Below are 27,501 nucleotides of genomic sequence, written 5' to 3'. Positions count from 1 at the left end.
TTATAAAGACTTTTGAATTTTGAAACTCTAAGGAACACTTTCTTTAGAAGGCAAGGGCAGGAGTGACAACAGGAGTCAGATACATGGTCAACACAAGTATGAAAAATGCTCAATGTCATTAGCCATGAGGGAAAAGTAGTCAAAACCACAATGAGATGCCATCTCAACTCAACCAGAATGGTGATTATCAAAATAGATAGATAAACAAATAAAACTAATAACAAATTATGGTAAGTATGTGGAGAAAATAGAATCTTAGTACACTCTTGTTGGAAATGCAAATTGGCACAGCCACTTTGGAAACCAGTGTGGAGATTCCTCAAAAAACTAAAAGTCCTCCTAGCTATATATATTCCAAGGTGATGAAACCAGCATACAAAAAAGAGTCATCTTCACATGGCAGCTGTACTCACAACAGCTGAGGTATGGAATCAGCCTAGGTGCCTCTGAAAAGGATAAAGAAAATGTGGTATGTATACAAAATAGTGGATTAGCCATAAAAAAGAATGAAGTCGCTGAGTGTGGTGGTGCACACCTGTAATCTCAGCAACTGGGGAGGCTGAGACAGGAGGATCATGAGTTCAAAGCCAGCCTCAGCAAAATTGAGGCGCTAAGCAACTCAGTGAGACCCTGTCTCTAAATAAAATACAAAATAGGACTGGGGCTCAGTAGTTGAGTGCCCCTGAGTTCAATTCCTAGTACCACCACCCCCCAAAAAAAGAATGAAATCCTCTAATAAGAGCAAAATATATGTAATCAGAGGACATTATATTAAGTGAAATTAGCCAGAAAAGCAAGTGCCATCTATTCTTATATGTGGAAACTTTACCCCCCAAAAAAAAACTGGAACTCAAAACAGAATAGTGATTAATATGGATTGAAAGGGGTATTTTGAAGAGGGTGGGAAATGGGACGTTGAATTTGACAATGCACGGAAATATAAATGAACCCCAATAATTCATGCAATCAATATGTATTAATAAGAACATTTTAAAACAGTAAGAGATGACCGAAGGCCAGGTCTGGGGTCTGGAAATGAGGAGCCCTGTGCGATGGCTTGAAACCACATGGATACAGCAATAGGCTGGAGACTGCCTCCCCCTGCCCTTGGACTACTTCTCCCCCTACTTTAAGACAGTGATTTAGGGAGAAGGTAGCATAGGGAGCCTCATTGGCATGTCCATGTGCCCAGATTTCAATTTTTTCAGACATACAACTTTTTCAAAATGAGATGTACATCATAAAAGCCCCGAAGCAGCTCTCGACTTTGTCCCCAGGGCTCCTTTCTGTGCTTTGGGGAGGAAGAAGAGGTGGAATCAATCAGGCAGACAAACTGGGCACAGGCTGTTCACTTAACTGTGCTTTCTAGAACACGGAACACTTTTTGATTTCTGGAATAAGGATCTTTATAAGAAATGAAAAGTAATATTAGTTTAGAAGATGGGTAGTAGAGCCCAGGAATTTATGTCCCAAAGTACATGTTGTGATTTTAAAAGTTTATGCAAAATGTCAGAAAAGAACAGATAAATTATCAAGAGATAGGCTTATAATTAGCCTAAAGAGCAGTACTACATAAAGATCAGTGTTATAAATGTCAACGTGCCCCTCTAGGAAAAGAAGTCTCCATGAGGGAAATCAGAAGTGCCAGGTTCTGGTCCTGGCTTTTCTACTAATTTGCTCTCTGACTTTGGACAAGGGACTTAACTTCTGTGCTCCTCAGTTTGTAAAATTGACATAGTGTAACCCTATATATTTATGAGATTGTAAAAAAGCAGCCAAAACAACAGATAGGTTTAGGAGTATAAGACAGCTGTAAGTCTTCAATGCGTTTTCAGGATGCCTTCAAATGCAGCTCTTTACACATTCATGGAGGAAAGAACCAGAGAAAATAGTCTCAAAGGCTAATTAATAAAAGGGAATATGACTATCAGTCTAAAAGAATATTAGCTTCCTACCAGGAAAAAAAGTAATTCTTTATTTAAATTGTCTCTTTTCCTCTCCTTCAACGGATATCCCACAAAATAAATAAGAAAGTACACTTTAAAAAGTATAGTACCAAGCAGAGAGCTTATCCCAGGTGCAGAGGAACAGGCAGATGATAGGACAGGCATCTCTCTGCCTCTTACCTCTTTAGGCTGTGCCTCTCCTTCCTGCCAGACATATCCCATGGTAATAGAGCTCAGGACTAAGTGGGCCAAGCGTTGTTCCCGGTAACCCTTTAGGAACTGGCAGCTCAGGAGGGGCATCTGTTCAAGAGACATTCCAAAGATTAACAGCTGTGAGGGTGGGAGATAGGTACAGGGTCCTGTGATTTGAAAGGTGTAAGGAAGCCTGTTAGATTTCAATGAAGAAGCTGATAGCCTTCATGCCCATTTATTTATCCCCAGATCCTAGGACACTCAGTATGGGAGGTAACCCACATGGTATTGTTAAGGAAGTACCCAATTACCCCCACCTGAATCCCTAAATTATCCGCTCAATAGTGCCAAAGACTGTGGTCTCCATTGCTGAAGCTACTGCTTGGTTCTTGGTTCGAGTATTGTAGAATAAATTGCTCCTAGGATTGAGATAATTTATTTCTTAGGTGTCACTTTTGACAACTTTTACAGTCTTGTTTTATCAAGGCCATCTGTTTACTTGACATCATCTAACCCTGTAATAGTCCCACATGGTGGTCACCACGCAGGGCACTCTCCATTGACTCCTGGAATAAAAGGAGGGCCAATGGGGTTAGGAATTTGACTATATCCCCATAGAAAGGTAAATGAGCTGGGGAAAATGGAGGTTCAGCTTTTGTTTGAAAACCACAAGCAATAAAGGTGGCAAGGTCTTTTCATACCTGCTCCCTTCCCATGCCCATTTCTTCCTTCTCAAAATGGGGATAACAATGGCCTCAATGAGATATTTAAAGGTAGTGTCATTATTAAAAGCATTGTCCCTGGGCTGGGGACATAGTTCAGTTGGTAGAGTTGCCTGCCTCGCTTGCATAATGATCCCTGGGTTCAAGCCAGACATTAGGTATCTGTGACAGCCCTGCACCTAACAAATATCACCGATTTCTCAATTTTGCCTGGGGCTCCCCTGGCTATGTGGCTGATCTCAGCAATCTCTGAGCACTGTCTTTCTGAGCACATCCCAGCTGCTCTCCTCTCCACTTTGTGCTCCCCCTACTCTAGACACAGCCCAAGCTAGATCTTGCTGGTGACTCTCTTCCGGCGGGAAGGTCAAGAATGGGATGAAGGGGAAAGTTTCCAGCATCTTTCAGCTCTCCAGGCACTGCCAGGCGGGCAGAGCATAGAGGTTGGTGCCCGTAGCTCTGGAGCCTAGGCCTCCTCCTCTGCATCCCTACTCAGTCCACCAGGGGGCAGTCTCTCATCGCCGGATTAGAATTCTCCAACGCTATCGCAAACACCAAGTGCAGCTCTGGGCTGTGGCTGGGGAGCTGATCCTGCCGGCCCTGCTGAGATGCTGCATTTTAGCCGGCACCAGCTAAAAATTGTAACAGTCCTTAGGTTACTTTTAAGGTATTTCTTATAATACGCATACTAAAGTGTCCAAACTGCCCATGCAGGATGGTATGCTGTCTTCCCCCAAATCCAGAGGATAAAACTGAGATTCAAAGACGTTAAAATATTTGCCCAAAGTCACAAGGCCAGGAAAGACCGGGTCAGGTCTGCTGACCACTACAGTCCTACTGTCCATGTCAACACTGTCTAATGGGAATATGTGAGTCATACGTTTCGTTTGAAAAATGTCAAAACACATTAAAAAAAAAAAGTAAAAAAGAGACAAGTAAAATGAGTTTTCAATTTTACCAAGTGGTTGTATTAAAGATTTATCAATATGTAATCAATATAAAAATAACAAGATATTTTACAGTTGCTCTTTTAAAGCCTTCAAAATCCATTAGTAGCTCCTTAATTTTTACTAGCCACATTTTAGCTGTGGAAATAATCACAGCTAACCTACGGGACAGCCTTTAGGTAAAGGAATAAGGTTCAGATGAGAAATTCTCATCATGATTGGAGACACTTTTTAGGAAACTTCATGCACATGCATTCCAGAGTCCCTGGCCTTACCTTCCAAGTATGCAGTTATAAACCAACTAAAAGCCAGACATGGTGGTGCAGGTTTGTAGTCTCCACTTCTGGGGAGACTGAGGCAGGAAGATTGCAAGTTTGAGGCGTACATGGCCAACTTAATAAAACCCTGTCTCAAAAACAACAACAACAAAATGCTGGGGGCCTTAGCTCAGTGATAAATCACTTGCCTAAAAACAACTAAAGGGATTAAAACAGAAAAAAAAGAAAGAAGAAAAACTTATAGGAGAATATTTTATATATTTGTGTATGGAAGTGTGTGTATATGTGATACACAAAGATGAATTAGAGAAACTGAGTCATACACCTGTTTCCCTCCATTTAAGGCAATCAGCTTGATTTCCTACTTTTGGTTCATTGTAAGATAGAAAGTATATACTTGGATTAAATAGTTTAGCTTAATTTAATATTAAAACATTTCCACTTTTGTACCTCACAACAGTGAACTGGCTTATTTCCTGATTTTCTTAGTATTTGTTGTAATCTCCTTTGATAGGAAGGAGGTGGGATTGAAGCCACTTTAAATACAACATAAGAATCAGCATTTCCATTAGTTGGTTTCAATATCTTTTATTTCACCAGAATTTTTCTCAGCTCAATGACTGCTTCTTTAGTCACATGTTGTTTTTCTGGTGACATTGTAGTATTAAAAGAGCTAGCATTAATCTTTTTTCTTGGCAGGTCTCACCAGCTTGACTAGGCTTCTGGAGAAAAACATTGTCTTTTAAAAATAGTATTCATATTTTTAAGTTACAAAAGTAATAAAACATTGCTGTAAATAGTATCAAATACTATTTACAGGTCAATATATCTCAAAAACATACATAATTTATAAGCAGAAATTTCTGCTAGTATCTATATTACTTCTTGGATGTAATCATTAAAAGTTTAATATGTCTTCTATATATACATCTATCTTTTCAATAATAATTCAATCTTCTTTATACATCATATAGTCCACATTATATGCTGTTATACACTTTTGTTTTCAGTGACCTATATGGCAAAAAATATGTATATATAGGCATATACATGTATACATATATACATTGTATACACACATACATTGAAATTTAATAGCTGCAGTTTTCCTCTGTTTAACAGATCCATTTATTAATAGAACTTTAGCATATTTTATCTTTTTATTTTGCTATTACAATTGTTGCAATAAACAGATTTGTGCACTCATCTTTGCCCTTTTGAGTATATATCTTTGCAAGATGAACTCATAAAAAAGAGTTTCTGGATTGAAGCAATTTAAGATTTTAATGGGTACTTTAAAATTGTTTGCCAGAAAGAGTTGTCTTGAACATGTGTTTGTTCCTCTAGATCATGACTAATACTATGCTAATGTGTTTGCTTGTTTATTTTAATTCATTGCAACCTGCTAGATAAAGACACTTAATTCATTGTTTTCACTTGCATATTTGGTTTGTTGATGAGGTCATTTTTTCATATTTATTATCAACTTGAATATGTCTTTCTATCTCCTTTGTCCATATTTTCCAGTGATTATTCATCTTATTGATGTGGTGGAACACATTTTCCATATGGATCTTAATATTTGATATAAATGCTATAAATTCCTCCAAGTTTATTGTTTTCTTTTAATAATACTTTGAACATTACCTTAACATTATTTATATTATAGTTGGGCACATTGAAAAGATATTATGAGAGGGTCATTATTAATACCTCTTTCACAGATGAATGAAATATATTGATTGCATTTTATTCCTCAGCCAATTTGTTCTGAATTTTTAATGACTTTGGAAATATGAACACATAATTATTTTTCCCTTATAAGAAGATACTAAAAGTTTATTAATTAGTATAAATTATGGTTTCCATCACAAAAGAAAAAAAAGGTGCTCTACCAATTGAACCTTTATCTTCCTTGATGAAATTCAAATAACATTTTGACAGTTTCTGGACTCAGGTTGGCAGAGAGAAGTATGAGTTTTTCCCTTTGGTTTTGTCCTGGTTTTGCCATTCAGGGGCTCAAAGTCAGGGCATCCTGTGGCTCTACCACCTAGCTATATCCCCAGGCCTCAAATTATATGTTATGCTCTACAACCTGGGCTGATAGTGTAGCTCAGTGGCAAAGTGCTAACCTAGAATGCATGAGGCCCTGGGTTGGATTCCCAGCATCACAGAAAACAAACAAAAACAGTTGAGGAGCTTCTCAGAAATAATGAACATTCCTTCAGAATCTACAACTTGACTCAGGCCAATTTGTTTGAACAGTGTCTCTCCAATGAACATTCTGAAGTTCATCTCATAGCTGTTTACTTATTAGAAGTATTTGTGAATTCATATGAATTGAATGCATATGATATCTGTTTACAGCTTCATGAATACATATAGGCACTTACTTACCTTTCACTCAACTTAAGAAACAAAGCTTGATCAAACCTTCAGAGCCCTAATTGTATTATCTAATACCCTGCCTGTCCCTCAAAAGCATCTATTTGGTGAATTTTTTATTCCCTTGCTATTTATAGGTCATGTAAAAATGCATATGACCACTCTACCTTGTGTTGTTTAGTTGGAATGATTATGAACTTAACACAATAGCATCATACTTAATGTATGCTGTGATTTACTTTTCTTATTCAACACTGTGGTTTTGATATTCATCAGCCTTTACAGCCTGCAGCTGCACCTCAATCACTTTCAGAACTATTGCATATATTTTGCTATGATTAATTATACTTTTTCACCTCTCAGGGCACACTCCTGCCTAAGCACTAAGAAATGATTGTTTATGGGTTTTTTTTTTTCGTTTTCTTTTAGCCTTGTTTAATGATAGTGGGTTTATAAAAAAAAATCCCAATTATACATCTTGCTAGGGAATTCTTTAAAAAAATCCCCTATATTTCCTTCTTAAAATTTGACTACCTTTGTCTTTTACATTTAAGTTCTTCAAACATCTTGAAAGAATTTTATTTTTATTTGTGGTGAAAGGAGATGAAATTTAGTTTGCTCTATGCATGCAGCATGTATGGACTATAGGCCATGCTGCTATAAGAAAGTACCCTATTCTATATTGCTCTATAATTTCACCTCTGCCACATATCATGTTTCAATATATACATGGATCTATATGTAGGTTTTCTATTAAATTTTTAGTTCTTTCTGTTTACTGCTGCCCCATACCGTCTGATGTCAATTTCTTGAATAGTAAAGTATGTCATAACAACTGGCAAGGCAAATTGTTTTATTTTCCTGTTAAATATACATTATTTATGGTTGATTTGCTTCATAATACAGAATAGCAAATGGACATAAATGTAGTATAAACTTACACAACTCTCACATGACTATGTCTTGAATTTTGTTAGAAAGAATTTTGAAATTTTAGCTTTTTCATATTAACATAGCCTGGTTACAAGGATGCATATATACACACACATGCCTGCACACATTGTTATAGAAATTCCTTTATAGTTATGTTATCAATGATTGTTTAGAATCAGTCATAACATTTTAAAATTTCATTTAGCAATGTTTCTGAAATACTCATATTTTCCTCTCTAATTCCTTTATATCGGTTTGTAATTTTTTTGATTGGAACAAATGCTTGAATGGCTGGTACACTTTCTTACTTCTTGATTTGAGTGATTACTTGTTATCTTTTGTCCTCACAGATGATCAATACACTAAAGACACTTTTTTCTTCAAACTTTATAAATATTCCTAAATTATATTTTGTAAAATTGTAGTCGTCATCATTGTTGTTGTTGTAGAAGGACACAATACCTTTGTTTTATTTAGTTATTTTTATGCGGTGCTGAGGATGGAACCCAGTGCCTCATGCGTGCCAGATAAGTGCTCCACCACTGAGCCACACCCCCAGACCTGTAAATTATCTTTTTAAGATATATCAGTATATATATATATATATATATATGTATATATACATATATATACATATATGTGTGTGTATACACTAATTTTGAGTTACAATGAAAGTGAATACTAGTTATTTACATGCTCAAATTGTTCCAGCCTGGCCATTGGCAGCTCTTTAAGTTTGGCTCCTTAGTTTCACTTGATTTTTCCATAACAATTCTTTTTGAGCAGTGCCTTACTCTCTGGAAAGATGTTCTAGGGTGCTCTTGTATTTTCTCTGACCCAGGTGCATAATCAGGGAGCCCTGGTTCTTTTTGTCAAAAAGAGTAAAAGAGTATTTCTCTGAGTAATGGGTTTGTTCATTGCTCCTGGTACTATGTAGAACAAAAAATTTCATCATCCCTACTTTCACATCCTCTCAGTGGACAGAGCTAGGAAAAGTGTGTGTGTGTGTGTGTGTGTGTGTACACATACTTATAATATTATATACTTATTATCTATTTACTGATTTATTTTGGGGGTACTGAGGATTGAATTCAGGGGCACCGGACCACTGTTCACATCCCCAGCCCTATTTTGCATTTTGAGTCTCAGTGAGTTGATTAATGCTTGGCTTTTGCCGAGGCTGGCTTTGTACTCACCTCCTGCCTCAGCCTCCTGAGCCACTAGCATTACAGGCATTAGCCAATACACCTGGCTTAGTATCAATTTATTGATGTGTATGTATCCACCTACCCATATATGTTCATAAAGATACACACACACGTCTGTACATATATATTAAGCTGAACATAACTTTATACTGATGTCTCCAACTCTATTCCAGTACCACAAATTATTTCTAGCTTCCCTCTCTTCTTGTTAATCTGTAACTTTCCTCTCTCACAGGGAAATATCATCCATAATCCAAATACTTATTTGCTCAACCCAAGTACAAGTAAAGCAAGTTTAGACTGTACCTAATGAAAAACAGATTATCCCCTAGAGTACGGATTGTGTATAGTTCATTTTTTCTTTAGCCTTGCTAATAATATTAGTCGAATATTATTTTCCAAGGTAATTTAGGACAGCTCTCATTTCTCCCTCCCTCTTTATTGAGATTCTGCCCTAAATCTGTAGTCCAGTTAGATTCATTCATCACAGTGTGCATTGCATCCTGGGACCTCCCAATATTCTGGTTTACTTTTTAAAATTTTACACATGTGAATGTCCATTCTTTATGTTGTACAATTCCATGAGTTGCTCACTGTGGAGTGTCATGTGCCCACTACTGAGTACCATGAAGAACAAAGAATTTCGTCATCCTAAAAGTCCCCGTGTGCATCCCTGTTGGAGTCAAGTACTCTGTCCTCACCAAACCCTAGTAACCCTTGATTTTGTGCTTATAGTTTTGGCTTTTCTAGAATGTAAAGAAGGGAATCATACAATATGTACTTTCAGGGTCTGACAACTTTCATTTAGTTGAGTATATTTAATGTTCATTCATGCTGCTGCACAAATCAATAGTTCATTTATTTTTATCACTAAATAGTATTTGGCCATATATTTCACTACATAGAAAGGCTTTAACTCAGTTTATCCACTCTTCTGTTAGGGATATGTTGGTTGCTTCAAAGTCTTTTTAGGTAATTATGAATGAAGTTTCACATACAGCTTTCCTGTGAATATAAAATTTCAATTTCAATGGATACATACTTAGGAATACTATTGCTGATTTGTATGCTAAGTCTATTGAACTTTACAAGAATTTGTGAAGCTATCTTTCAAAGTGGCTTTGAAATTTGCATTCTCATCAACAATGAATGAAATATTGTTACATACGGACGTTTAAAAATTATTTTTATGTACAGAAAACTCAACAGTATATAGTTAGTCCAGTTTAGTGATGAGTTCTTTAGACTTTGCCTTTTCCAGCTTGGAACACAAGCCACACAGTTTTGACCCAATGTGTTGCCTCCCCAGTAACCATGAAGGTCATCATGTGTCATTGTAATTGGTCCTGATAGCTTCCACTAGTTTAGGCAGAGCACACTTGCCGTCTAGTTAAATAGCCTTATGGTGACAGTGTTGTACATATTCCTGATCTTCTGTGGGCTAGATGCCCCAATCTGGCTCTTCCATTGGTTGATTCAGTAGGGAACTCCCATTTTATACTATCAGGCAGAAAAGAAGAAAACCATTCTGACAGGACCTACTTCATGTGCAATCACCAGAAGCTGAGACTTCTTAATCTCCACAAGGTGATGACATCATATATAAAGGACAGGTGGTATCTAAGTAGAGATAACTTCTTTGCCAACAGTTTTCTTTATAGCTAGGGTCAACAATTCTGGCTTCTTTTCTTGCCTTGTCTCTTACCTGGTCTATACTTAAAAGTCCAGTTTGATTGTGGGTAGCTTTTGGCAATTCAAACCTGGGTAGATGAAGTGTTTAATTGCAGAAGGCACTATTAACCTGCAGGCAAGGTCCCTTTGGGGCTGAGTGTACCATGCCATGCCCCAAATCTGAAGACTTTTCTCAAAGAGGATTTACCACCTTCTTGGTCTCTTGCTCCTTCACAATGTTAGGGCCCTGGACCACTTTCTTCCCTGGATCTTCTTTCCTTTGGCATACGGAGTCACTGTAGCCCTCTCCAGCATTTGGTATGGCTGAATATGTGTGTGTGTGTGTGTGTGTATATATATATATATATATTAATTTTAGCAAAATAAGTATTCAATTACATTTTAATATGTGATGTTATAGATAAATATTTCTATATGGTTTCTCTAAAACTAAATTACTTTCATTTTTATTTTTCCTTAAGAAGTTGAAGAATTTTCTTATTAGGCAAAAAAATTTGAAAGTTCACCAGGGTATTTATAAGTATCTCTCACTCAACCTCTCATATTTTTTTCTTATATAAAAACTCAAATATTTCATAAGATCTGAAATGTTGGAAGTTCTGTTTTTCCCATACCCATAATAATCTGTAATGTAATCCCATGTAATATTCTATTACATAACAGTTTAGATCATTTACATTTCTTTTTTGTCCACATATGTATATATGCTCATGTTTCTGATAGTTTCTGTTTCTTTGATTCTTGCTATATGCTTTATAAAAAATTTCAGGGGAATTCCTAAACCTCATTTTTTTAAAAGTCAATATTTCACTGAATTTATTGGATGTGAGCATTTTGTATATTTCTTTGCTTTCTGATAGTTCCTTTTACATATCAACCTTCAATTAATAGTGAAGACAATATACTACACACTAATTAGAATTTTTAAAATATCAATCTCATCTTTGGTTATTTTTTGGAAGCCATTGGCTCTGCACGTCCTGTAGGCAACTGTCGCTTTCTATTACTGATGATTTCTACATTGTTCGATAACTTTTGGTTTATCTATTTATGTTCACAAGAGAAGGTCAGTTTTATCAAGATTAAAAACTAATAAAGCTTCCCTTATTGTATTTGCATTATACTACTGATTTTCTTGTATAACTCCATGTGAACATATCGTCTTAGGAAATGTGGGAGGATGAGACTCAGCTAATAAACAAGCTTTGTTTTAGAATACAAGTAAGTCTATTGGGCCTTTCTAAGTTGACTTGGTGTACTGTAAGATCAGAATCTTATACTCACGTTTTTTTTTTTGCCCCTTATGAAAACTTCTTTATTCATCATGTTTTTTTTCTATTATTGGGATATAACTTTATTACAGAAAATGTATAGTTTGGCTAGACATGGAATTCTTGATTCTTCTATTTTGTCTTAACATTTAGAGAAGTATTGCTTCTCACATCAAGATGATCTGATGAAGGCTCATCTCAATTTGACTTTCTTCCCTGTGTAGGCAATCTGTTTTCTTCTCCAAAAAAAAGGTATAGGATCTGCTCTTTGGTATCTAGAATTTTGCTATCATATGTCTAGAGAGAGATGGGCTGCAAGAGGGAGGGCCATTAGATGGGGGGTGGAGGGGGTTCAAGTCCTCAGCTGCTCTCACCATCCACCTCCTCTTGGTACCACCTCTTCTTTTGAGAACAGTGACCTTTATAATCCTGTATTCTTTCTGCCTTTCAAGGACCTCACACTTATACTCACTTATTATATTGTAATCTGTACCAAGTAAGAGATTTCAGAGGACAGGTATTTTCATCCACATCTCCATATGAGGTTTTAGAAATGATCATATTATCTCCTTGGAAATGATTTCCAACTGATTAAGTCTCAGCCTTCAGCCTGTGGTATTGAAGTCTTTTCTGAGTGGTTTTGTGTTGTTGGACATTTTATAAGTAAAAAGAAATAGAGAGAGAGGTTAAGAAGGTTGTCTTAGTTTCCTACAGCTACCCTGACAAATTACAGCAAAACGAGTGCTTAAAACAATAGTTACTCTCTCACAGTTAAGGAAGATAAAAGTTTGAAATTAAGATATCAACAGGGTTGATTTGTTCTGGAGTCTTAGAAGGAGACTTCCCGTGTGTTTCTCCTAACTTCTCGTGACTGCCCATAATCCTCAGTATATTTTAGATTGCTGCATCTCTCCCGTATCTGTGTTAATCTTCTCTCTCTCTGTCTCTCTCTCTGTCTCTCTCTCTGTCTCTCTTTCTCTCTCTCTCTCTCTCTCTCTCTCTCTCTCTCTCTCTCTCTGTCTCTTTTTGAGACAGGGTCTTGCTAAGTTGCTTAGAGACTCGCTAAATTACTGAGGTTGGCTTAGAACTTTTGATCCTCCTTTTCCAGCCTCCCAAACTGCTGGGATGACAGGCATGCAGCACTGCACCGTCTTCTCTTGATGGATTCCCCTGCATCCTTTTGTCTCTGGGTCCAATTTTCCCTCTTCTTATATGGACTCCAGTAATATCGGGTTTAGAGAGTATGGAATTCCAGTATGAACTCTTAAATTCATTCCATCTGCAAAGATGCTCTTTCTACAAGACCATTTACAAAGTTTTACGGGAACATTTCAGTGGGCACAACATCTTTATTTTATTTTTATGTGATGCCGAGGATCAAACTCACGCCCCGCGCATGCCCGGCAAGCGCACTACCGCTTGAGCCACATCCCCAGACCCCTTCCCTTTATTAATGTTGGGTTAATCAAATAAAACTTTAGGGAAGTCTGGTACAAGAGATTACATACTTCACAAAATGAATTCCATTCTTCCCTCCTTCCAACTGTCCAGGGTTACCCCATGCTTGTTTCTCTACTTTTCTGACCCATGATTTACTTAATGTGATTTAAAACTCCTTAAAGTTTTTGTTCCATCACCTATAATCTCCTCTCTTTTCCTGCCCTTAGAGATATTTTATTTTTTTTTTCTTCTTTCTTCTTTCTGTATTTCTTTGGTCATGCCCATGAAACTTTTTACACAAATGGCAAAGAATTTTCAAGGTTTACTTTTAATATCTTCACAGACATTGAAGACAATCTCTTATTATATGTTTCTAATCTTGTGCTTTTCACAGAACAGACATTCAAGGAATATTTTTATTTCTTTATTTTTCTACATTTTATTGGTGCATTACAGTTGAACCTCAAGGAGTATTTTTAAATGAGTGTGTAATTACAGATACGAAATATGATTCCATCAGGAAATAGAGTTCTGAAGAGTAGAAAAATCTTTCTTGTGCCTCTGAAATCATGTAGCACGATTATGATGGATGGAGAAGAAGAGAAGGAAATATCAAAGATATATCAAGCCCTGGAAGTCCCCTTCAAAACCACTTAGTTATCACAGCAATACTATGAGACTAGAATTTCTCCCATTTTCTTTAAGAAGGAAGTAAATTTTCGAAGTCAATAAATTTTCACTAGGTCCATGTGCTACCTGAGTGATAGAACCAAGATTAAATCCAGGTATTTCTGGAAGTCTATGGCTTTCCTATTATACCCTCTTATTATTCCTTGTGAGGTCATTTTGGTTTTCCTTGGAATTTTCTTGGTTCCTTACATACTCTTGAGAAAAAAAAAGGTTAATTTTGTCACATATTACTCATCGTATACATAACTCTATGTAAATACTTATGTGATATTTGCAGACAATTATTTCTGCATCATCCAAGGCTAATCCTGATTTTAGAATTCAGAAATTTTTGTATTCAAGTATTCTGTGAGACCCAAGATAAAATCAGCACAGATTCACTCAGAGGCAGCAGAGCACTTATCATGTGACTTGGAATGAGGCCTCTGAGGATGTCCACACCTATCCTCTCCGAGTCACACATTTTTCATGAACTTGAATTCAACTCCCAGCCAGATTCTTCTTTAACAAACATTCGGTTGGTGTTTACTACATTCCGAGTATTGTCTGTATGGGTTCTGGAAGCTTTAGGGAAAGTCATGATCAGGAAGGAGTCACCCTATTTTTTAGGAAGGATGGGATATTTATATTGTCATGGTAATATACCATGACAATGGCAATGACCATTCTCCGGGGCAACTCTCTCACTTCAACTGTCTCACTTCCACAAGACTGAAATATAAAAGTGGTATGAAGATGGAAGCAAGATGGTAAGAAGGGGATAAAGAGATGAAAAAGAAAAGTAAATACCTTGTTGACATGAGCTCGAAGCTGGTGACTTTCAATCAAGTGAGGAAGCTTTCTGGCAATTTCCATCCAAGGCCTGTAATGATCTGGAAGTTCTCTCTGCATTTAAAATAAAAAAATCTCAATATTTTAGAGTTCCCTGGAGTAATTACTTTCATATTTCAATCTTTAGGAGAATTCAAGTCAATTCAGTTCAACAAAGTGAGAATTTTCTTTTAAGCCTTGTGCTAAACACTGAAGAAACCTAGATGACTAAACTATAATTCTTGTCCTTGTATAGTCTAGTAATGGAGAAAAAAATGTAATCAGATGGATCCAATGAAGTATAATATGTTCAATTACTAATGTGTGTGTAAGCTTACAGATTTGCAAAGAAGTGGAACTGGTTAATTTTGTCAGCTGTTGTGGAGAATTAAAAGAAAATGTTCATAGAAATGTGAAAGTTGAACCCAGTGTTGGAGTCTGAAGGTGGCTGGCTCTTCCAGGTGGAAATTTGTAGGAAGTAAAGTAGTAAAGGTAGATGGGATAGCAGATAAACAAACATAAGCTTCTTGGGACTCCAAATTAATCAATGTTGCTAGATTGCAAAGCTCAAGAGAAAAGATTACTAGAAGATGAGTCTAGAAATTTAGATAAAATGTGCTTTACACAGATGGAGAGTTTCCCCTTTATGTAAGAGTTGGATACAGTCTTGTCATGAGAGATGAGATGTCTCCAGAGAAAGGTCCAAGGAGTTCCTAGAGAGAAGGGGCAACTCAACCTTGGCTTATGGGATGGAAAAGAATTTCAGCATGTGGAAGTCAGAGGTACAGGCAAAGGTTTATTTAGGAAATTAGGTACACATTCAAGGGAGAAAGGGGACAATCTTCAGAAAGAGACATCTTTTGGGGTAAAGCAAGGAATACAGACTCAAGGGAGAATTCTGGTCATCTCAAGAGTGAAAGGTGCATTTTTGAGGTTCCCAGCTTTTCTTTTCTAGTAAACTTGGTGCAGGGTGGGTATGGAAATGTATGTGGAAATGATCTGATGGGTTTCAGGATCCTGAGGATAATGTTCTTCATTATCTGACCAAACAATAGTGCTACAAAGTCCCTGAATTGCAGAACAGCCAAGATAATCCTTGGTGAGAAAAGTAAAGCAGAAGGCATCACAATCCCAAACCTTAAACTACACTACAGAACGATAGTAACAAAAACAGAATGGCATTGGCACCAAAACAGACACGAAGATCAATGGAACTGAAAAGAAATACAGAGACAAACCCATATAAGTACTATTATCTAATACTAGACAAAGGTGCTATAAACATACATTGTAGAAAACATAGCCTGCTCAATAAATGGTGTTGAGAAAATGAGAAATCTATATGTAGCGAAATTAATTTAAACACCTGTCTCTCACCCTGTGCAAAATTCAAAGTGGACCAAAGGCCTAGGCATTAGACCAGAGACATGACACCAACTAGAAGAATATATAGACCCAATTCTCCATCACGTTGGCTCATAAACCATCTTCTTTAACAAGACTCCTAAAGCTCAAGAAGTAAAATCAAAGATCAATAAATGGAATGATATCAAAGTAAAAACATTCCTCACAGCAAAGGAAACAATTAAGAGAAAATATGAGAGAAATATGGGAGAAAATCTTTGCCATCCACACCTCAGATAGAGCATTAATCTCCAGAATTATAGAAAGAACTTAAAACACACACACAAACACACACACACACACACACACACACACACACACACAAATAACCTAATCAAGAAATGGACAATAGAAATGGACAGACACTTCACAGAAGAAGAAATACGAATGGTAAACAAATAGACAAAAAAAATGTTCACCATCTCTAGCAATTAGAAAAATGCAATGTAAAAAGTACACTGAGATTCCATCAGAATGGCAATCATCAAGAATACAAGCCACAATAAATGTTGGTGAGGATGTGGGAGGAAAAGGTTCACTTATACATTGCTGGTGGGACTATAAATTGGTGCAACCATTCTTGAAAGCTGTATGGAAATTCCTTAGAAAATTTGGAATGGAACCACTATTTGACCCAGTTTTCCCACTCCTCAGAATATACGCAAAGAACATAAAATTAGCATACCACAGTGACATAGTCACATCAATATTTATAGAAGCTCAATTCTAATAGCCTCATCAATATTTATAGCAGCTCAATTCTAATATTCTAATAATAGCTAAGCTAATGGATAAAGAAAATATGAGAGATATATACACAGTGAAATATTACTAAGCCATAGAAAAGAATGACTTTATGACTTTTGCTGGTAAATGGATGGACCTGGAGATTATCATAGTAAGTGAAATAAGCCAATTCCCCCAGATTAAAAGTCAAATGTTCTCTCTAATATGCAGATGCTAGCACACAACCAGGGGTAGAGAGGGGAAGAATAGAAGTTCAGTGGATTAAACAAAGAGGAATGATGGGGAGAGAGAGGGATAAGACTAGGAAAGACAGTAGAATGAATTGGACATAACTTTCTTATGTTCATATATGAATATACCATCAGTGAAACTCCACATTATGTACAACCAAAAGAATGGGATCTTGATTAGAATAAGTTATACTCCATGTATGCATAGTATCAAAATATATTCTACTGTCATGTATATCTAAAAATAAAAAAAAGGCCTCTGAACTATGAGTTTCTCAAAATATCATCTCTCTCCGCTTTATCTCTTGGGTGGTTAATGAACAGTGCACAGGTTGCAGATTTCCCAGGAATTCGGAAGTCACAGCTTGCCAGAGAGACTGGTTTAGGGAGTGACAGGCCTAAAACAGTATGTAAAACTTCTGAATTACAATTTTCTTTTTTTTTTCTTTATATATCCTTTCCATTAATTTTTCTATTTCTTCTATCCTACCTCAGTGTGATTTGAATTTTATTTATTTTTTATTTTTTTTATTTTTATTTTTTTATTGGTTGTTCACAACATTACAAGCTCTTGACATATCATATTTCATACATTAGATTGAAGTGGATTTTGAACTCCCAATTTTACCCCAAATGCAGATTGCAGAATCACATGTGTCGGTTACACATCCACAATTTTACATAATACCCAATTAGTAATTGTTGTATTCTGATTTGAATTTTAGAAAGGTGATTTTATTTGTAGGATTTTACCGTAAGCGGTCAGATTAGGAAGACCTTGAAATATTCTTCCATGATTACACTTAGATAAGGGCAGCGAATTTGAAAAGGAAAGAGCATGTATCCAAGATATATTTGGAAAATAATATTAAAATGATGTCATGAATACATTTTGGAGTAGAGACTTCAGTCAAGAAGATCCCTAGTCCAAATAGTACCGTTCCTATTGTCCTTGGTTTACCCAGTAGCCCCATGTAGAATTTACTGTACCCAACTCTAATCCAAAGGGATGACAAACTCATCTCTTTTTATGAATCGATTTTTATGGGAGGTTCTACTTTCAGACACATTTTCTTGTGTACATTTCATCTCTGTCTGCTTCTGCATTACAGCAGCAGAGTAGGATAACTGCATATGGTATTCACAGCTTCAAGATTAGTTGGATCTTCGAAAAAAGCTTGCCAATCAGTGATCTAGCCAAATTATCTGGCATCCTTTTTCAGCATATAGCCTGTACAAATGAGTGTAGTTATCTCTGGGTTCAAACAACAACAAAAATAAAAATGACTTCCATTTTTATGAATTTGGAGGTTACATGAATGGGTAGAAACACAAATTGAAATAGAAATTCAAGTGGAAATCAAAGAGTGGGCATAATAATAGTGAATTTACTTAGCTTAAAATATCTGTGGAATCTAAAAGTATAACTGTACCGAGAAGTTCAGAGTTCTGTAGAAAGGTCATAGCAGAATATAACTGCAGGAAAACCCCCATGTCGTGGTTAAAAACCACAAAAGTGTAAAGTCTTCCTGAAGATTTTGCAAATTAAAAGGAGAAGTAAGCCTAGATTACCACACTAGGTAATATTCACATGGCAGGTAGAGAAGTTGAATCCATTGATTCAGATTTTTTAAAAAAAAAGTTCTAGAGATTCAGTGAGCCAGAAGAGAATGACCACACAGAAGTCAGGACATCAGAGGATTTCACACAAGTGGACAATCATCAGAAGGTCAAAAGCATTGATGGAAAATTAAAGTAAGATTAGACTCTTTAGAGAACAAAACAAGGAAGTCACTAAAATATACTAGTTTTTGTATATATGTGGTGTAGAAATAAAGGTGAGGGTCATGGAAGCAGGATTCAAATGCTGATATGTTAAGGAAGTAAGAAAATAGAGAAAAAGTAAATGACCTTTTTCAGGGGAGATGGTAGCAAAGACGGGATTTGTGCTTGAGAGTGCTATTCCTCTAAAAATAACAGAACTGGTTCAGATTCTACTACTGACAAGAGAGGGGAGTAATTAAAGACAGAAGGCCAAGGAGGAAGGGAAGAAGGAGAGAAGAGCCAGGAACATCCAGCCTTGAGGTGGTAAGAGGAGAAGATCTGGAGCCTGAAGGAGCCCACTTTTTACGCATTTAATTTCTTAGCACATTGGAGTGAAAACCAGGGTGCATAACTGGTTCATATTACATATTAACTTTGTAAATAAGACTGAACTTACTCTGAGAATCCAGAGCACTTTAGAAAACTATAGACTTGGAGAGGCAGAGATCTACAAGTTACCCACTTATCTCTTGTTAGAAATCCACTGTCCCTCAGAACCTATAATAAATCCTAGGTCAAGCTTCTAGTCAATTTGTAGCCTGGACATGTCTAATATCTTATACTTACTACTCTGAAAATTATGGATTTTATTTAATCTTTTCCTTTCGATCTTCCCATCTCTGCTCCAGAGCAACTGGGTTTACAGGCATGCACCACTGCACCTAGCTTTTATTTTTTGCCTAGGATTATTTGGATTAAATATCTATATTTATTTTAGTATTTACTAAACTAATTAAGAAAATCCTTCAAGAAATACACTTCTCTTAGGCAAGATGATTAAAAAATGTAATCAATGTCTATGACAGGACATTAAAAAAGCATGAAGCCTATGAAGTAGTATATAAAAGTTTCCTAATTCCCATTTTTCCATCTAGCAGTGATGACTTGAAAGTTTCTCATGTGGTTTTCCATACATGTTGTGAATATCACATGGACCGTTGTCAATTTACTAACATTCTATTTTAAGTTCAGCTATACCTTTTCAGTTGTTCCTACAGCTTAAGACACAAGACCAACAGATGAATGTTTCACTAAGCAACATCCCTTTTGGTGTCAGTTCATGCATCTTTAGCATGTGGTTTACAAATTTCACAGCAAGGCTGGGGATATAGCTCAGTGGTAGAATGCTTTGGTCATTGTACTTTTCTAATTTTATGTGAGTGCTTGAAATAATTATGCCTAACAGACTAGTCAAATAAACCAATATTTTATTCATTCTTGGAAATTTTAAATCATATTTAGAAAGTTTATCTCATTCCCAAACTCATTTCTTTTAAAAATATTTCTAGTTTTATTGTTGATAGTTAAGTCTTTAATCCATCTGCATTCATGTTATATATATTTAGCACATAGTTTTTCATTATTTCATTTTGAAATCAAGGGGGTTAAAGCCCAGAGAGATTAGATAACAGTCTCCAGTTTTCACATCTGGTTAGGGGCCAGACCAAACCTCTTGCAACTCAAAATTCAGTGTACTCTCCAATCCTCTTCAGAGCAAACGGGGCTCAATCAGTTGTGGCTCAGCAGTAGAGCGCTCACCTAGCACATGCGAGGCCTTGGGTTCGATCCTCAGCACCACGTATAAGTAAATAAAATAAAGGTATTGTGTCCAACTACCACTAAAAAATAAATGTTAAAAAAAGAAAAAAGAAACCGATTTGACTTAAAATTTTTTTTTGAAAAAGGTTTAAAGGCTTTTCTTCCCTCATTCCCCAAATCATAAACCCCAGAAATGGGATGAGCAGGAATAATAAAATCTTCAACTTTTCTTTCTTTATAAAAAATTTCCTGCTTCATATTTGTTTTTCTAGGGTTTTTTCCCAAATTGTACTTTTCAAAAAGTTTAAAAAGCGACTCACACACATACAGAACACGTTTCAAAATATAGTTAGCTCATTAGTGCTAATATCTGCAGGATGATAAGTGGGTTCAAGCAGTACTTGAAAAACTGAGGTTTATGGAGTTGTGAGAAAATAGTGTTGAAATAAATTTGCAGATTAAACACATAATCTGTTAATAACCTACAGGGTATTGTGATCATAATTATCAGAGTTGTAATTTCTACTCAACAGAAATTGCAACTCAGAAATATACAATTAGCAGATAACTTCAGATATTGGGCCCTGGTCAGTGGGACAACCCACAGATGATTAGTAATCCTAGAGTGATCTGTTAGATCATGCTTCAGGATGAGAGTGAAAGAATATTCAACAATCCTTTTGCTTTATTTTGGAAAATTTTTCTTAACACATTTATATTCAAAAGGAGAACAATTTTTTTTTTCCTCCCAGGCTTAAACTCAGGGGCACTTAACCACTGAGCCACATCTCCAGTACTATTTTGTATTTTATTTAGAGACAGGGTCTTGCTGAGTTGCTTAAAGCCTCACTTTTGCTGAGGCTGGCCTTGAACTCAAGATCCTCTTGCATCAACTTCCCAAGCCACTGGGATTACAGCTGTGCATCACTGCGCCCACAAGGAAAACAGATTTTTAAGAATGTGTTTTACATAAGCAATACACTGTTAGATTATCACTTGGTTGGGTTAACTAAAACTTTTGTTAAGAAAATAGCATGAGGAGGGTCAAAAATAAAATAAAAAACTTGATTAAAAATAAACCAGGCATATCTCAACAGGAATGTTTGGTAATGAAAAGAGGCTGATATGGCATTGTAGTAAAGTGGAGGGAAAGAAGGTAAGATATCCTCAGGAAGAAATAGGCAAGCAACATGGGGGTCCTTGTAGGATTCTGTTCTAAAAACAATTGGAGACTTTCAAATAGCAAAGTGCCATGGTTCATCTTCATTTTCAAAACTCACATTGACTGTTATACACAGAATACTGGGCAAGAGTAGAAATAAAGAAACAAGATGGGAGGAGATTGTCTAGGGGACATGTGGATGGCAGATTGGACTCGGGTGGAAATGGGGAAAGTTGGTCAGCTACGAGACTGATCTCAGAGGTAGAGTTGAGTCCATTATCAAATGGAATATTTCTAAATGGTGAAGATTACTGTGAAGAATAGATGAAAGCAAGAGGTAGGCAAAGTTTACTTCCCTACACAGAGCCAAGTACAAAGTAAGAACTTTCTTCAATTTTTTTTTTTTATCTATTACAAAAAGTATATGGCAGCAAATAAGAAAAAGAATAGCATGAATAAGTTTTGCAATACCTTCAAAAATTTCAGTTGGGTTCCCCATTTTGGAAATTATGAAAGTTGAAAATTTTGTCTAGAAGTAGGAATCCTCAATGAACAATAAGCATGGAGGAAATAAAAAAATGTAATTTAAAATGGTTCACCAAGATGGTCTGTAGTCCAGAGATCTTGGAATCTGTACTGATATATAAAAATATATCAGAGTGCAGATAAAGATATGAAGGCATTTGATGTATTTTATGAAGAAAGTATGAACTCAAACTTATTCCTTGAATTAACAACACTAACCAAGTCACTGTTTATCCCTGTGTTTCCTCACCATTTGATTTATTTTTCTTTAATTTGTTATTATTATTATTTTTCAAAGGATCAAGGCCTCATGGGTGCTAGACAACATTCTAATACTCAGAGATACACCCTCAGCCTTTCATAGACCATTTTATGTTTTTCTTTCTCAATTTTCATTCTCTTTCCCCTTTTAATACCTATAAATTCAGGTTTGGAAATCTTTGAACAAGATAATATTTAAATTCATTAAATATTATAATATTTAAATTAATTGCTCAGGTTGCTCTATCCCTCTCACCTTTCATCTTTTCTTCCCACTTCCTGTAGTGGGTTGAATGGTACCTGTCTCTACACCTCACTTACAAAAATACAGGTTCATTGGAAATGAATTATAGAATAATTTGGAAAAGAATATTTGGAGATGAGATCATCCTGGATTAGGATGGGTTTTAAATCCAGAGACTAAGTGTCTTTATAAGAGAAGACACCAGAGAGGAAAGATTCAGACACGGAGAAGGACCTATAAGATGGGGGCAAAGATTGGGAGTTCTGCAACCTGAAGCCAGGAAATATCTGAAGCCCTCAGAACCTGAAAGAGGCAAGGAAAATTAAGAATTGTGATGCAAAAAAAAAAAAAATCAATAAGAGAGCTCATGCATAGTGGAATAATTTGCCATGAACATACTTTATATACAGTTATGAAAAATTGTGCTGTGAATGGATAATTATGAATGTAATGTATTCCACTATTGTCATGTATGAAAGAATTAAACTAAAAAAGGAAATATTCTCCCCTGGAGTCTCTGGAGGAAGTATGTGCCTGTCTACACCTTCACTTCAGACTTCTGTTCTCCAGCATTCTGAGAAAAGAAATTTCTGCTGCTTTGGGTCACCAGGCTGTGGTCATTTGTTTGGGTTGACCCAGGAACCCAAAACACTCCCTGAGCCTCATGTTGGCTGAAAGTACTGGGCACATATTTTCCCATCCTTAGGCTCCATCAGCCTATCCACCCCTCCTCATGTGGTCTCAGGTTTCTTTATCCACCTAGGTGAAAACATTTTAAGTTGCTTCAGTATTTAACATTTCAGTTGTAGGGGATTGTCTGTCCTTGCTCCCACTTCCTCATGCCTATCTGTTTCCCCTTTGTCTCTATCCACTTTTCTCTTAATATTGGCACAAAATCTAGATTTCATCCATTACTTTCTCCTCCAGCCCCAAACATATTCTTAAACTTGCATATTAACTATTGCATATTAAATATGATATTTTTGTCTCTGTGTCTACTATGGTACCATTATTGTCTCCAATCCCCATTCAGCCTAATCAGAGGTGCCCCAGAAACTACCAATGGTGCTATCATTTTTTTAGGGAAATGTCTGAGCTCTTGCCAGGTATTCCTTATCTGGAAGCTAGAGCCTATTGTGGCAAATAATTTTCTACACTTTGTTCTAACTAGCTGGAGTCCACAGCTTCTATCAAGTGTTTTGTGTTTCTACAAGAGAACATGCATGTATTCATTTTTCCTGAAAGATTGATCAATCATAATTAAAAACAAAGTACCCAGCATCCTTATGGCTACTTATACCAGTCCTTTTCTTCTGCCCAAGTTGTTCATGTAAAATGTCTCTTTTCCCTGATTTTTAAACTGCTTTCAAGCTCTTTTTGCAGTGTTTCTCCTAGCCAAGACACTTTTATTTCCAAGTTGACCTCATAGGTGTAGCCCTCTATCTTTCACCTGGACCACTGTGGTGGTCTCCCATTGTCCTCCACTTAAGCTGGTATTTGAGTAGTAAGGTCAAATAGGCGATAGATTCTTAATTATATCAATCTCTGGCACTGAGATCTTTTTAAACACCCTAAGTAATTTTGCAGTACAGCCCTGGAACCATTGTTTTTTTAACTACCCCACCCTTAACATTGTTTGAGGAAACTGTTGAAATGCCATCTGTACATGTTATTCACCAGATATATTAAATACAAATTCCAGAACGCAGTATTCAAGTTCTGCTCCAATCTAGTCTCCAGCTGTCATCTTTCTTGATCCCTCCATTCCTGGGAAGCTAAGTTTCCAATGTTCTTTGTCTAAAGGAAATAGTCCCCCCCAACACACACACACACACACACACACACACACACACACACTCAGGAAACATGATCTGGCAAAGGATTTCTGTGGTTGATTTATATCTATCAGTTGTCCAGCCTGAAATTTTGGAACTTGGAAATGTTTGAGAATTTATAGAAAACAGCAGGTTAGAATATTTAAAACCAAGTCAGCCTTCTCCCCCAAAGCCAAATATTTTCCTATACATTAAGTTCTTTAGAGAAACTTTCAAATAAGCATCTAGAGTACCAAACCCAAAGTCCACCTGGAAGAGATGCCAGATGAACCCCTTTGAGGCCAACTGACATGGAGAAACACCCCTCCTAACACTTGCCCTTACATGGAAGGAAAGCAAGGCAGAGTTGTGCTCTTGACTAGAGGTGTTGACCGCTGATTCCTGGTTTGTGATGGGTTGCAACACTGTTGCCCTGGTGATGCTGGGGACGGAGTCTCCTGATCTGTGGGGCAACTTGGGGTAGATTCTCAAGAAAATTTCCTTCCTCTATCTCTTCCCAGAAAAGGAGATGCTTGAAATCTCAGCCCGAATGAAAGAAAATTAAAAGTGAAACAAAGAATTACACTTTAAGAGATCTGGGAAGTATGACTCTGACAGTAAAGACCAGGGAATTTTTTTACGTGAGCTCAGGAATGGAAATTTCCAAGGGTTATCCATCAACCAAACCACACCACAATTCTATCTGACTCAGAATGTCATGAGAACTTGATGTTGTTATTGTTTCTCATCTGGCTCCAATATTTATTTAAGAAAAAAAAAAAAGGAAACAACAAAGAGAGGAACTCTACAATTGTGGCTCCACCCAGTGTTTACCAGCTTCGTAATATTTTTCCTGAGCTCATTTTTTTTTAATATTTAACCTCGACAAGATCATGTTGGCTAATTATCTTTCCTTCCTTTTAGACTAGGTAGGATGGGAGCATCCTTGACTATAGTTATTCACACGGAATGGAGTTGTTACAAGCACTGATCTAAGGATCAGGAGAACTGGTTTCTAGTTCTTACACTAAATCTTCACATTGTACTTATATCCATGCAGCAGATCTCCATCCATGTGAAAACTGAGGGTCAGGTGATATTTGTAAGTCACCCAAGTCATAAGAATTAGTAAGAACAAGATATAGTGACTGACTCCTTCAGATTTTTCCAGGACTTTCGTAGCTTACAACTGAGAGTCCTGCTTCACAGGAATTCATTTAGCATAAAGAAAGTTGGTGATTCTAGTGGAAGCATCAGAGAACACAATCCAGTACTCCAGACTGCAAACCTATCCATCTAAAACACCCTGTACTGCCAATGCCAAGTACTTGTAGGTCTGTGACTTGATGCTGTACAGAGCATTTAATTCTTATCTTCATTTAAATGCTTCCAGTAACACTCAGAAGCAAACAAACATCAGCAAACATCAGAATAGGTATTTGATAAAAGCTCTTTGAATTCCAGACAATTCCTTAGTCTTAAAAAGTGGCAAATTAGGCTGGGGCAGGTTGTTTGTTCAATAAATTGTTACAGTGATTGCAACATAATCATCCCTGTATTTTTTAACTGAATGACCCTACCCTTTTTTTATAGTGTAATAGAACAAAGATATCAAGTGCCCTGAGTATCAGTTTTGCTTTTTCCAGAAATGTGACTTTGGCTATGTCACCCCCTCTGGACTTCAACTAGCCAGAGGGGTAAAAAGAGGGGTTTTGTACCAGATAGTTTCCTGGGACCAATACTGTTTTAGTAGTCTATGTCTCTGGTCATATTTAAGGAGAAAACCAGTATTGATAAGCTGGTTGATAAGACAGAATTACACTATGGTTTGGATTGCTAAGCACACTGAAAGAAAAAATACTGTTTGTTTTCAAATTTCCTTCTCAGAAATCCCTGATACCATCTAACCGCTTTAATCAGCTCTGAAAGCACCTAATGTTCCTCTTGTTCTCTTTTCCTTCCACTATCAAAAAAGATAAACTAATTCACATAATAGGCTATCAGTGGTGTCCCAGAGCTGCGTAGGAATGGAATGCACCACAGAAGCACCATGCTACCTTCCCAGGGCTCTATATATGTCCATGTAATTCATCCTCTACCAATATTCAGAGTTCTTCTTGCTAACTACAGATTTTCTTAAGATTTTCCTGGCATCGATGACAATCTATTAAGAGAAACCAGCACCAAAGCATTTGATTTAAACTATCCTCAGCTATAGCTGTCACTTCTCTAGTCAGTAAATACACTCTATGATATTTGTAGTATCTTTCTCAGGTTTAGTGACTTAGAAATTACATTGTTTCTCTCTTAATGATGACATAAGTTTAAAACACAAGTAAACCAGAATCTCAGGACACCTCCTCTAACCTCATCCAAGACTCCATGCTTACCAGAGGATTTGGAAGTAGAAAGCCATACTCCTCAGAAATGTAATAGCTTCCCAAAGACACCTGCCACGCTGTCTTCAAATTTTCTGTTTGAGGCTCCATATTTGTACTTGAAGTATCTTCAGTGAAGCTGCCACTGAAGAAACAATTGGTCCATATATAGCACAGACTGAGGTTAAGGGAGCTTCAAAACTATATTTGGTTGTGTGATGTCTCAGCAACAGAAGAGAACCTTGCCCTCAGGTTGAATTCCAGAGTGCCCTGAACTTGCTTTCTGACAAGGATAAGTAAACAATTAAAAACTGCTGATTAAAACCAACAGGCAAACAACCCACTGCTAGAAGAAAATCCCTTCTTCCCATTCTCACACACGCAATACGAGAAGATTGGTTTAAAACAGAACCATATATGTTCAACCTTGGAAAAGGGGAAATAAAATAGACTTTTGGTTGCACCTGATGAAATATGTACACTGACGGGAATCTGGTTTGTGGTGACGACTGGGTCATAATTATTCTCCAAAAGCAGCAACTATTAAAAGTAGAAGTTAGATTCAGTGTTATTTCGGTGGTCAGCAGTGGATGGTGAGCAGAATGGGGAGGATTCCAACAGCAGAGTAGAAGCTCAGATGAGTTTTAAAACAGCGAATTCTAATATCATGCTTGTTTCAACTTATTTTAAGAAATTATACTTGGATAACGAATGAGTATAACAAATAAAGCAATGGATACCAATGAACTTGAATTTAACCTGAACAGATCTATTGATTCAACCACCTACTATTTTAAAAAATATTTTCATTTTTAATTGACACGTAGTGATTGTACTCAATCCTCTCCTTTTGTCAAATAAC

At 36.6% G+C, this 27,501-nt stretch overlaps 1 protein-coding gene across 1 annotated transcript in view; it reads right to left on the bottom strand.

The window, feature by feature from the left end:
- The window catches only part of Ido2 (indoleamine 2,3-dioxygenase 2), a 50,736-nt gene extending 23,918 nt beyond the window's left edge, over positions 1 to 26,818 (bottom strand). Inside the window, exons 1-3 of the mRNA XM_026414251.2 lie at positions 26,652 to 26,818; positions 14,491 to 14,586; positions 2,127 to 2,246 (exon numbers count right to left, since the gene is read on the bottom strand). Coding sequence (XP_026270036.2) covers positions 2,127 to 2,246; positions 14,491 to 14,586; positions 26,652 to 26,750 — 315 coding nt within the window. The 5' untranslated portion in view covers positions 26,751 to 26,818. The remainder of the gene's footprint in view (positions 1 to 2,126; positions 2,247 to 14,490; positions 14,587 to 26,651) is intronic.
- Between the last annotated feature and the right edge of the window lie 683 nt (positions 26,819 to 27,501).

Source organism: Urocitellus parryii, chromosome 14, assembly GCF_045843805.1.
Source record: "Urocitellus parryii isolate mUroPar1 chromosome 14, mUroPar1.hap1, whole genome shotgun sequence".
NCBI classification, from domain to species: domain Eukaryota; kingdom Metazoa; phylum Chordata; class Mammalia; order Rodentia; family Sciuridae; genus Urocitellus; species Urocitellus parryii.
Note: the sequence above shows the minus strand (reverse complement) of the source record. Positions and strands in the feature narration are given on the sequence as shown.